Below are 13,086 nucleotides of genomic sequence, written 5' to 3'. Positions count from 1 at the left end.
GTGGTTTGCCATTGCCTGCCTCCACGTCACAACCCTGGTATTCCTTGGAGGTCACCCATCCACACACTTGCCAGGGTCAAGGCAGGGAGTGTGTGACTGGCCCAAGTCACCCAGCGAGTTTCCATGGCATGAATGGGGATTCGAACCTGGGTTTCCCAGATCCTAGTCCAACTTCTTAACCACTACACCACGCAGGCTCTCTTAAGCACTCTAACAGACAATAATAAACTTTGACGTAGACCCTTAGTGATTGGCTGATGTGATGTATCCACAACCGACTTCTAAGCAGAAGACTCTAGAGGGAAGTTTAAAACATTGCTTAAAAGCACTGGGAACAAGTTTGTGGATCCACTACAGTGTTCTGGATCTGAATATGAAAAATGTTCAAATATTTGCTCAGGCTCAGCCAAGGGATTTGGGAGTAAGTCACCATCTCTGAATATCAGTTACTCACCCGCCCAATAGGAATAACAATAAATGACCTCATGGACAGCATAGAAAAAATATTTTGATGTGCTTTTACCCTATGTTTATTTTACCAACACTTAATAAAAGGAAACTGCCTCTCCTTGAACTTGTGGGTATGTGGTCTGCCTTTCCTAATTGGTGGCCCTCACCACATGTCAGATGTTGCAGAATTTACCAAATTCCACAATTTATTTTAAGATGGAAGAGAGTGAGGGGGAAGTCATATTATTGTTGAATTGTATTAGTATATGTTTTTTATTATTATTATTATTACTGCTACTAATTTTATAGTACTGGGTATTGTCATAGAAGAGGATATAATTGAAAAAAACAATAAAATAAAAATATATCTATTTAAATAATTTTTATTGGGTTTTTTTCCAATTATATCCTCTTCTATGACAATACCCAGTACTATAAAATTAGTGTGTGTGTATGTGTGTGTGTATATATTATATATATAATTTTTTTATATATATTTTATATGTCTATAAATAAATATAAAAAACAGGACGCCCGACTCCGTCAGCCCTCAGGCCTGATCCCACGCGGCCACCTGCTCTTGTGACCGCCCCCCCTCCACCCCCGAAGAGCAAAAAGCGCCTCAGCGCGCCTCCCCCCCACGCGCTCCCCTCCCCCTCGCGTCTCCAGCATTTCCCTTGGCGGCGCCTACAAGCGTCCCCTCTCCCCTCCGCGGCGTGCTCAGTGACGCAGCCCCGCTGGCTCCTCCCCCTTCGGACGGTCACGTGGACGCGAAGTCCCCGCCCAGGCCCCGGCTTCCGAGCCGCCGCCGGTGTTTTGGATTCGGGCGGGCTGAGAGCGTCCGGCGGACCTGGGGCTGCCGCCGCCGCCGCCGCCTCGAAAGCTCCGGGCAAAGCGGGTCAAGACCGGCCAGGTAACTGCCGCGGGCGTCCTCTGCGGGCTGGCGGGGAGCGGAAAAGAGCCGCCTGGAGCCCCCCCCCCACCTCCTCCTCCTCCGGTGGCTTCAGTTCCTACGGGGGTATTGTCGCGCCAGCTCCTTGTGCTGCGCCCCACGCCCCTCGGTGGGGTTTGTCGCCGCTGCCTGGGGGGATGAACCTCCTTCCCTGCGCTGGAATGGGTGCCCCTTCTCTGGAGTGGTTAAGATGGGAAGAGCTCTGTGTGTGTGTGTGTTGTGTGTGTGTGTGTGTAAAGTGCTGTCAAGTCGCAGCCGACTTATGGCGACCCCTTTTTGGGGTTTCATGGCAAGAGACTAACGGAGGTGGTTGGCCACTGCCTTCCTCTGCACAGCAACCCTGGTATTCCTTGGTGGTCTCCCATCCAAATACTAACCAGGGCGGGCCCTGCTTAGCTTCTGAGGTCTGACGAGATCAGGCTAGCCTGGGCCATCCAGGTCAGGGCTGTGTGTGTTAAGTGCCGTCAAGTCGCTTCCCTCTCATGGCGACCTTAAGTCCTCCAGAATGTCCTATCTTTGGCAGCCTTGCTCAGGTCTTGCGAATTGAGGGCTGTGGCTTCCTTTATTGAGTCCATCCATCTCTTGTTGGGTCTTCCTCTTTTCCTGCTGCCCTCCACTTTTCCTTGCATGACGGTCTTCTCCAGTGACTCTTGTCTTCTCATAATCTGACCAAAGTACGACAGCCTCAGTTTAGTCATTTTAGCTTCTAGGGTCAGTTCAGGCTTGATTTGATCTATAAACCACTGATTTTTTTTTTTTTTGGCAGTCCACGGTATCCGTAACACTGGGGGTTACCGCACTTGTATTCCCAGCGATGTATTAAGAGTTTGAAAACGTCATAAAAAATACTGTTTGCACTTTGTTTGGCCCCTTTAGCTGTGAAGACGTCTTCCAACCATTAATTAGCCGAGGTATCCAAAAACCCTTTTAAAGCGATGTTTTTTATAACATTTTCAAACTCTTAATACATTGGTGGGAATACAAAGTGTATCTGACCAAAATATGACAGCCTCAGTTTAATCATTTTAGCTTCTAGGGTTACTTCAGGCTTGATTTGATCTATAACCCACTGATATTTTTTTTTTGACAGTCCACGGTATCCGGTATCTCCTCCAACACCACATTTCAAAGGAATCTACTCTCTTCCTATCCGCTTTCTTCAGTGTCCAGCTTTCACACCCATATATAGCAATAGGTTTCTTTACCTGCCCTAAAGGAGCATTGGTTGAAAAAGGGAGCTGAGATAGCGATAGCGAACTGTGTATGTGGGCACGCGTGATTTAATAGTATGTACTGCATGTCTGCTCTGAAAGGCACCCATAAGATGGGAATCTACATCTGAGCGCTTGTCTTGGCATTCTTTCTCGGGCGTTGGTTGAAAGGAGTTGTCTGTGCCCAAGCCCAACTCTTCAATAGCGGAGAACATGGGTGATCATTCCTTTTCTTCTCACTGGAACGTCTCTGTGATTCACCCGCCTGGATTATGGCTTTATTGTGAAGGCAAATGCACAAGGGCAGGTTTAAGCCTGACTGCTGGTCAGTTGACACACCTGGGCACATCCTTCTCATAGCTTTGTGTGTGTGTGTGTGTGTATGGTTTGCTCTCTTGCTTCTGCCATGAACTCAGTAGATGACGATGGGGAGGTCATGCTGTCTTTTGCAATAAGTCGATAATCATGCTAATCTACTTTACAGATTGTTGTAAGGATTACAAGGGAATGCATGGGGAGTGCTTTGAACAATTGAAAGTGCTCGCAAATCCTTGTATACAAAAGTATTATTGTGTGATAGTTTTAGCAGTTAGGTTTGCTGTTCCATTCACACATTACCCAGAATGCTGCAGTAATGTGCTGAATCCATTTGTTTGTTTTAGCTATTATGATGAATATTAGCATGATAATATGCTAATATTGAAGATGTTAGAGATTCTTATGAACCACTTCCATTTTTACAAAAACATGAAGGAATGATCAGATAAACTTTAATGTAAAATTAAAACAGGATATCTGCCGGAAAGAACATATTAGGCTGCCTTATACCAAGTCAACCTGGCTTACAATCACCTTCCCTTCCCCTCCCCACAGACACCCTGTGAGGTGGGTGGGGCTGAGAGAACTGTGACTTGCCCAAGGCCACCCAGCTAGTTTCATGTGTAGGAGTGGGGAAACAAATCCAGTTCACCAGATTAGTCTCCTGCTCATGTGGAGGAGTGGGGAATCAAACCTGGTTTTCCAGATCAGACTCCACCGCTCCAAACCACCGTTCTTAACCACTACACCACACTGGCTATTAACCTGAGATGTTGTCTGGAAGTAACACACTAAAGAGTTTGTGTCCAAAGGCAAAAAGTCGAGATCTTGTGCCGCTAAACAATTTAAAAGGAGCCCATGAACCTGAGGTGCTTATTCCGAAATCAGTTTACAAATGAGTATTATCAGTGATGAAATGAACCTAGTGATTAAACCTTTTGTAATGGTACAAAAGCAGTATACTGCTTGTGACATTACAGTGTGGACAGTGATGCATGCTGACATGTTTATGTCGCTTCTCTTCTAGTGGTGAACAGATAGAGATCTTCAGTAGCCAGATTTTCTCCAGTTCATCAGCAAAATCCAATCACTCAGGCTGTGTGTATGAAAAAGAATTCCCAGGCTCCAGGGTAAGTAAAAAAATGGTACAATTGGGGGTAACAATTTTCAGCAAAAGGGAAAGATTTTTCAGGATGTGTGCAGGGTGAGGAAATTGTGTGTAATACATGTGTGGCCGTTGCAGAGTGTGATGATGTTGTACGTACTGATAGTAAGGAAATGTCTACAGTTAGAGAGAAGATTTACTTCCCCGCAAACCCAACTGCCGCATAAAAAAACATTTTAAGAACAAAAAATTGAGCTACCTGAAAGAAGGAGGGGGGAAGAAATCGAAGCCTCGTCTTAAAAAAGCCTCTTTACACACTGCTTTATGATTGGCTGTGAGAGAAGCCAACCTTCTGTTTTCCCCTGTTTAACCATCGGCATGCTGCTTTGAGGAGGGGGTTAGAAAAGGGTGGGGCGTGATGGCGTATGCATGCTCTGTGACTCTGGAATGAGCCAGGCTGAACGGTTTAATTCGGGCCAGAAGAGGAATGGGAAAAAACGGGTTTGTTTTGTGTTGAAACAGTATTGAGCTTCCAAGGAATGAGATATCGTACATACTGAAAAATTTGATCCTGGCTGAAACGGGGAATAAAGGAGGTTAAAGTGACCATGTATAAAACACCCAGAAGTACCTTTCCGCCTAGATACTCTATAATTAAGGTAACAGTACACATTTAGGATCTCGTATCAAGGTCGCTGGTCTATCCTGATTAGCAAAAACAAATGTCTCTTTTTGCCACTTCTCAGTTTGTAGCCACTGTCAAAAGAGCCAAGTCAATCATGTCCATAGTTGGGTTAGCTTAGCTATGCAATAGAACTCCAGATCAGGGCCAGCCTGTCTTCCTTTGAGTGGTGCTTATTGAAATATTTATTCTCTGATTTCTGAGTTGATTCCCTGGGCAGGTAATTTCTCTGTCACGTTTATATTCCGCTCTTCCTCTAAGGTTCTTACCTTCTCCATTTTATGCTCTCAATGAACCTGTGAGGCAGATTAGTCTCAGAGAGAGATGGACTGGCTCCAGTTGAGCTTCATGGCTGAGAGGGTTGAATTGGGGTCTCCCTAGCCCTAGTCTGTCCTTCTAACTACTGTACAAAGCAGGGTAGTATAATAAACTGTTGACTAGGAAGACAGATAAGCAGTATCTGAATATCCCTTGGAAGGATATTCGTGTGGGTGCTTATATGGGCAGTCCCACAGAAGCATTTTGATGTTGAAAACTGGAGTACTTGTTCTATTCAGCAGAATATAATTGAATTTCTTTAGGTTAGCCAGATGAGGACTGTATAAAAAAAATAAAAGGTATAAAATGGTGTTCTGCATTGTGCTACCATTCCCAGACAATTTTTCATTTGGATTTTGCTGACCTGCTGTATTCTCTCTCTCGTTATCAGCAGTTTAGACTATGGTGGATCAGAACATCTTGAGTGTTGCTTGTGGGTGTCAATAAAACATAATGCTTGATATCTTTTTAAAAAATCACTTTTTGTGAGAACACTAACCAAAGAAACCAAAAAAGCAACATCTCTCTATTAGATTGAAAACAATTGTAGTAATTTTATAGTCAGCTGCCACACTTAATTATTAATTAAATAAGGAGCTTTGGACTGTCTTTAGTCACTAAATGCAAGGATGTTTTTTTGGGAAAATATCTGTAATTAGTAGGTCTTGGCTGATGCGTTTAGGGTCAGTGCATAATATGTTGAGTAAGGTTTGGAAACCATTTACTCTGAAACTTTTAATGAAAGATCAAAATTTCCTGTTGCTTCCCACCACATTCCCCAGTAGTAAAAGGGAAGAAAGGCAGAGATTAATTCTATTGAATATGGCTGAAGAATTAATCTAAATTTTAAAGCAAAAGAGTGAAAATATGGCAGCATGCTCCTTGGCAAGGATATCAAAATTGTTAAGAAAGACTCAATAGAAAACTGATGTGTGGTACATGTGTAGTCCAATATGCCTGGTTCACTACAATGATCTGAAAATGCAGTGTTTTTACACTACTGGTTTGCAAGTTGAGACATAATGTATATTTCATGGTAGCAATAGAGCGCACACATGAAGCTGCCTTATACTGAATCAGACCCTTGGTCCATCAAAGTCAGTATTGTCTACTCAGACCGGCAGCAGCTCTCCATGGTCTCAGGCAGAGGTCTTTCACATCACCTACTTGCCTAGTCTCTTTAACTGGAGATGCCGAGGATTGAGTAGGAAATGCTATGGTATGAATGGTGTGACAATTGTACCTTCACATCCTCAAGCCTGTCTTGGATTGAGGAAAAAGGAGATAGTTGCCAGCAGAAAAGTATATGTGCTTGATGAATACAAATAGTGCATAATAGTTAGCACAGAGCATTGGTGCATAGCATACAGCCTGCCTGTGCACCAGGGGAGTCATGTGCAGCCCGCAGCCCTTCCCATGAGGATGGGTTAGGGGTTAGTGCTGGCATGGCGGTTGTTCTCCCTCACACACATACCTCTTCCTGCATCTCTGCTCTGGGATGCAAAAAGAAGTTTCCATTCGCCTGGGAAGGGGTCAGAACACCAACTCTCAGCTGTTCTCTGCATTGAGAGGAGAAATTCTGATACCACTGCGGGAAATTTTTCTGTTGTGTCCCAGGAGTCTGTGATGGGATGCAGTGGGGAAATTTCTGGTGGGGTGGAATCAGAATGCTGCTCCTCTGCCTGGAGAAGAGTTGCCATTCTGAACCCTCTCTCAGACAGTTATGGGGCATAATGGAGGCAGGTGACTTCAAGGGGTTGCCCAGTTAGTTCCAGTAATTGTAGCCCTTGTAACTTTATGGGGAGGGCCCATGGTTCAGTTCAGTAGCATATCTGATTTTCATGCAGAAGGTCCCAGGTTCAGTGCCCAGCATCTCTGGTCAAAATGATCAGGTAGTAGGTAATATCAATCAATCTTTATTTTACGGTCATTTGACCAAAAATAGAACACATCTAATCAAGCATAACATAAATTTGTAATAAAACAGTATCAGTCAATTGAAAAGTCCACAAAATAACATATATCAATAAAATCCCATATCTAAAAAGGTAAGTAAGCTAGCGTCTAAAACGTTTATCTATCAAATTGTACCTATTTGTACATTACATCCTTTCGAGCCTTATGTATAGCAGCACAAAATTTGGCCACACATCTCGAAGTTTGTGGGTTACTATCTTCCAGTAGTCATTGGATACAAATTTTATCAGGTAGCCCTGTATTATTTCTTAGAATTTCTTGAATATTCTTAGATCTTAACTCATGATAAAAATACGTGTTCATGGGTCTCAATTTTTTTTACCATTGCACGGGCAGAATCTCTCGGACCTTGCAAGGTCATGCTGTCTCTTAGTGTCTTCCACTCTCTGCCTTACTACTTTTTTAAACTGATCTCTGCTCAGTGTCAATAGATCCTGGGGTGAAAACCCTAGTTTTCTTAGGTTTAATTGCACCTCCTCGGACCATTTGGACTGATATGCGTAAGGTAAACATATTTTATTACTCAGTTTAAGTTCCCTAAATTCCCTATGTGTTTCGCCAAGAAGCTTATTCAGGGGGATCTGTAATATAATATATAATATGTAATAGCATTACTGAGTTTACATAGTTATTTAGTTAAAATTATATAAGTAAATAAAACATATTAAAAGTCAAAATACAGGTTGTACAGTGAATTATCAACCACATACAAAACCACTGGAGCTTATTCTGGCCTTGAGATTACAAGGTTGTATTTATTGTACAACCTGTATTTTGACTGTAAATGTAATGCTTTATTTACCTATATAATTTTAACTAAATAACTATTTATGTAAACTCAGTAATGCTATTACATATTATATATTAGATTTCCCTGAAGAAGCCTCTTGGTGAAACACGTAGGGAATTTTAACTAAGTAATACAAAATATTTTTGCCTTACTTTGCACCATCAGCCTTGCCTTCTTTTTTTATCACCTGTGACTGGTGATAAACTATTTCTCCCAGTTATAGTTTCATGTAATTATATCCATTTTTACTAACATATCACTGATTTCAATCAATTTACTTACAAGTAAGTCTGTATTGTAAGTTACTTACAATAAACTGCTTTACCTTTCTTTTCCAACCTGTCTTAAATGTTGCGCCACAAATTCTTCTGGCTTTATCACGTGCAACATGTGGTAGGCTGATACCTGTAAGAATGATTGTGTTGAATTACTCAGAAGTTTGGAAGATGTGACATGGTCTTGAGCACAGTGAAGTATTTGGCAGCAGACAGATGACAGATTCTCATGTGAAGAGACATTTCTCATGTCTGTGCAGTGTATTGAGTAGGTATTACTTCCTCTTTCCCTTCAAGGTCCTTCACAGGAAATATTTTGCATGTTACAGTGCAAGAGCAAGCATTACATAGGCTATCTACATTTTGCAGTAGCAACATAGTTATATAACAGCAAAAACAGTGTGACCAGGAAGAATTGGGTCTCATATCAGATCCCTGGTTTGTATATTTATGTGCAGTTGTGTTGCTTAAGAAGCCCATCTTCATAGGACCTTTTTAAACTATTGTGTGATCTTCTCTTTTGATGTGAAAACATTTAACCATGCTGCCGTTTACAGTTGCTATTTTTAAAATACTGGACAATATGATATTCTGCTGCTGGTTTGGTACAGTAGGGGAATACTCAGTCAGCAAGAAAATTATAACCATAAAAATGTCAAAGTTTTTAAAATGCCATTGTGTTGCGGAAGATTAGGGTAATCTTACTGCTTTTCAGTTGGGGTTTGTTTAATGACTTGCACCGGAGGAATGCTCTGTTCCTGAAGTAGCATACTAAATGAGTACACAACCTCCATGGACATAAAATAAAGGAAAACAAATCAACAAGTGACCAATGTTGAATCAATTCACCCTGGTATTCCTTGGAGGTCTCCCATCCAAATACTAGCCAGGGTCAGGGCTGAAAGTGTGTGACTGACCCAAGGTAATCCAGCAAGTTTCCATGGCATGAGTGGGGATTTGAACTTGGGTTTCCCAGGTCCTGGTCCGACACCTTAACCACTACACCACGTTGACTCTCATCCCTGAAACATGAATCTCATACCCATATTTGCAAACATCTGTGTCACATTAATGCTACCCATTTTATGTGTAAGACAGCACAATATATTTAGAAGATTTATACTTTGCCTACTAACAGCAGATCTCTATGGAGCTTAAGAAACATTTGAAAATAATTTGAAGTCAAACAGTCCATACAATAGCAGTTGTCTGAATTAATACTTTAAAATGTCTAGTCGGATGTCTGCAATTATTGTGAGTTCCATGGAGGAAAAAGGTTTCTAAATGCATATGAAATTCCCTTTAGTGTTTCAGCGGCATTTGAAGATAGTTGCTACTTAAGTTAAATTCTAAGGCGCCTGTGGAATTTTGGACTAGTATCCATGTGGTCGAGGCGTGAATCTCCACTCTGTCATGGAAACTCGCTGGGTGACCTTGGGCCAGACATACAGTCTTAGCTTACCTATAAGATAAAGTGGAGGAGAGAAGATCCATGTCAGCTGCTTTGGGGCCCCACGGGACAAAAGGCAGGGTATAAATAAATTTAATACATAATAATACATTTACTGTTCTGCTTCTCTGGCTATGCGAGAGAGACACCTCGGCCCAGGCTGATCTGTGTTCCTAGAGAAAAGGTCCTCGATAAATAGTTTGCTTTTTCTTTTATTACTGTTGCCTCTCAAAAAAATGTTTATATTTGTCTGTGCACTTGTGTGCCTGTGAGAAAGGGCTCTGGCACAGCAAGGGTCATATGCTGCCACTTCCAGAGACAAATTGTGTTTTTACTTGAACTTGACATCAGTCTTCCATCTGTAAATTGAGAATAATCGATGTCCTGTGTCACAGGGTGACTGTGAGGGGTAACATAATAAAGACTGGAAGACATTTTCCTAGATGAAAGTACAGTAGGAAGAAATGCTAATCGCAAGCTGTGTTCACAAAGTTCTTCTCGTTGCCTTGCCTGGGACTGTGAATCAGTTCTGACAGTATTCCTGGGTGGACTTGAGCTGAAAAAACAACAACCTCGTGAGTAATCTGCTCCTGTGAGCTGAGTAGCATAGGAGCTGCAATATCTCACAGGTAGGGGGGCAGTCTTAGCCAATGGGCAACAGGGGCAGCTGCCTTGGGCCCTGATGCTTGGGGCGGCAACTGCCGCTTATACATGCCCTGTCTGGGGCTTAGACAACTGTCTTCTAGTGGCAGCGATGGCTCCCAGGGTGAGAGTACCACATGTACAGGGTGAGAGCACCACATGTTTGGCCATGGGGAGGGTGTAGCTCAGTGGTAGAGCATCTGCTTGGCATGCAGAAAGTCCCAGGTTCAATCCCCGGCATCTCCAGTTAAAGGGACTAGGCGAGTAGGTGATGTGAAAGACCTCAGCCTGAGACCCTGAAGCGCCGCTGGTGGTCTGAGTAGACAGTACTGACTTTGATGGACCAAGGGTCTGATTCAGTATAAGGCAGCTTCATGTGTTCATGACAAGGACTTCCTGTGGTGGTGGTGAGGGGCAGTGATTCTGGGGCCTCATCCTGGACTTTTGCCCAGGGTCCCAGGATCACTCAGATCATCCTGGCTCACAAGATGGCAGCTCTCTTTCCACGAGGTAAAAACCCCCTGAAGTTGCAGCTTTTCTTTCCATGGAAAGAGAACCACAATCTTTCACAAGTTCCTGCAGAATGCTGCTGACTGAATAGATTGTTGAGTGAGCAGGATTCCCCCTCCTTCTATCCATTACTAGTAGTGCAATTCCCAGGAATGCCATATGTTAAATAGGACTGTGCCCATTGAATAGGGCTGTGTAGGATTCTGAACGTACCTGCCTAGGATTGGTCTCTAGGCATATTATGTGAATTACCTCAATGAGATTCTTCTCACACAGTTTTCTCCTCCTGGGAAATTATTCCGCCACTAGTATAATTTTTACCTTGTTGTTTTAAAGTACGATTATGTTGCCTCTGTTAACTTGCTTGAACCCACAACTTTTGAGAGCAGCAAAGTTAAGAAGAGGCATAATTAGGAACCCATTGTTACAGATTATGTGATCAGAAATCTGGTATAAAATAAAAAACATTAGGTGTTAAATGCTGCCTGTTTTTTCTTCTAGCTCTTTTACACCATGAGAATTAAGGGAATTACTCTCGGGTTTATTTTGATGGAAGAAAATATTCTGTATTTATTAGTGTGTGGGCATTGAGGAAATAGGTAAATAAGACCCCCTCCCCCTTTTTAAATGACATCTCTTTTACTGGAAGGCTGACTAACTTTCAGGAAAACATGGACCTTTTATATATGAGGAAAACATCCTGGTTCTCTTCCAGTTCTTTCACCTGCAGCATCTAAGTCTGTTCTAGTCAATTATTTTTCTTATGCACAATAACAATAATTAAATGCTATCTAGGTAAACCACAAAAGGAATGTGCAGCTGTTAATTGCACATGTCACATAAATGCATGGTAGTCAGTTAGTCACGCTTTTGGTACCTCTGGGATGAAATAGATGCAGTATATTGAGAAACGGAAGTAGCAGTCATCCAAAAATATTTAGTTAAAACAAGGTTCCAAAACAATATCTAAAAATGTAGAAACTTTTTTTTTTCTTAAATGTGAACACCTTTTGTCTTTAAATATTTGGCAAGCAGGAAGCACTGAGAAGGCACAAGATTGTTCATTTTTGAAATTACACGTTGGGGGTCCATAGGGAAACAAAATGAAGGGAGAGAGATAGCATGACCCTACAGAGCTCTGGGAACTGCTCTGGCATTATGAGGCTCTTGGGGCTCGCTCAGCCTTGTTGGGTCATGGGAGAAGGTTGTTCTGGTTAATTTACAGAGTCATATTTTTCTGTATTCTTGGGCAGCCCCCAGGTATGTAGAAACCCATACCTTGTATGCTGCTTTCATGATTTGCATGAACCACCTGTATCCATATGACATCTGCTCATGTATTGACCTGAAGAACAGTCCTCAGTCCTGGACAGATGAATTTCCAGGAAAATTAAGGAGCAAAGAGTAGCATACTGACATTTAAAGGGCATAATCAAAGAGTGGGAAGACTGAGGAGGTCAGAAGACATTTTTTGACAAGAATATTTTTGACGAGAGTATGTACCGTATCTGCTTGCTTCCTCTTGGTGGTAGCTCTGCTCCTCTGTGTGTTTTTCCATAGTCTTCCTGGGCCACTGTGAACGACAGAATTAGCAGCCTTCTGATCCACTAGTGTAAGCCATTTTTTCTGTCTTGACACCTGTGTTTTATTTAAAAAGGTTGTTTGCTTATGCTATTAGTTTAGCTGCTTCACTGACTCCCTGCCCCCTGCTGAAAACAGGCTGAAATAAGTTTAATCCCTACTGAGCTTGTTGCTAAGTAAAATAAATTAAACCAGTGTTTGCCAATAGGAGCCTAATAGGGAGTCTCTCGAAGCACGCAGCTGTCTTATCATGGTTGCTACGAACCTGGAGAAAAAGACTCAGAAAAAAAGCCAGCCAATCCGTGTTTAAAAATTGCACATTCTCAGCTGGATGCATTTAAAGTGGAAAGGAATTCTCCAATGTTTATGCAGGTCTCAGCCACAATAGTATTGCAACACCTTGGAAAGTTTCTTCCTTTCATGATGCTTTCAGACTTTGTCTGCTTGTATTCTGAACTTCCTGGATTTTTTTTTTTAATTGAACAGAATAGGTCATCAAGGAAGGGAATGTATTTCATGTTTTCTTAATAGTGTGGATCTTCATTTTGGAGGAGCCAATGCACTGAATAGAACTTTCTTTAGTCATACATGTTAAAAACAGAATGAATGGATACTCATTCTAAATCATGCCTAGCCTCAATGCCTTTGGAGCATTGTCTTCTGTTTGCTTCTGTTCTCTCTGCTCCTGGCAATCTCAGTTAATGTGGGTTGATTTACAAAGGTAGCTAATTTGGAGTGTTGATCTGGGTTTGGTGTCCAGCATATCCTGCCTTAAAAGCAGGGGCTAGTTTGAGCGGTGATTAGTTCCCTTCCAGCACTGTGAGT

General features: G+C 42.2%; 1 protein-coding gene across 1 annotated transcript in view; it reads left to right on the top strand.

Moving 5' to 3' along the window:
• Window positions 1-3,956: 3,956 nt before the first annotated feature.
• Window positions 3,957-13,086, top strand: part of SNX10 (sorting nexin 10) — a 35,588-nt gene continuing 26,458 nt past the window's right edge. The window contains exon 1 of the mRNA XM_056857721.1: window positions 3,957-4,061. Within this exon, the coding sequence (XP_056713699.1) occupies window positions 4,036-4,061 (26 nt within the window). The 5' untranslated portion in view covers window positions 3,957-4,035. The remainder of the gene's footprint in view (window positions 4,062-13,086) is intronic.

This window comes from Euleptes europaea, chromosome 11 (assembly GCF_029931775.1).
Source record: "Euleptes europaea isolate rEulEur1 chromosome 11, rEulEur1.hap1, whole genome shotgun sequence".
Taxonomy (NCBI): domain Eukaryota; kingdom Metazoa; phylum Chordata; class Lepidosauria; order Squamata; family Sphaerodactylidae; genus Euleptes; species Euleptes europaea.
The sequence above is the reverse complement of the archived record's forward strand: the minus strand, read 5'-3'. Positions and strand labels throughout refer to the sequence as shown.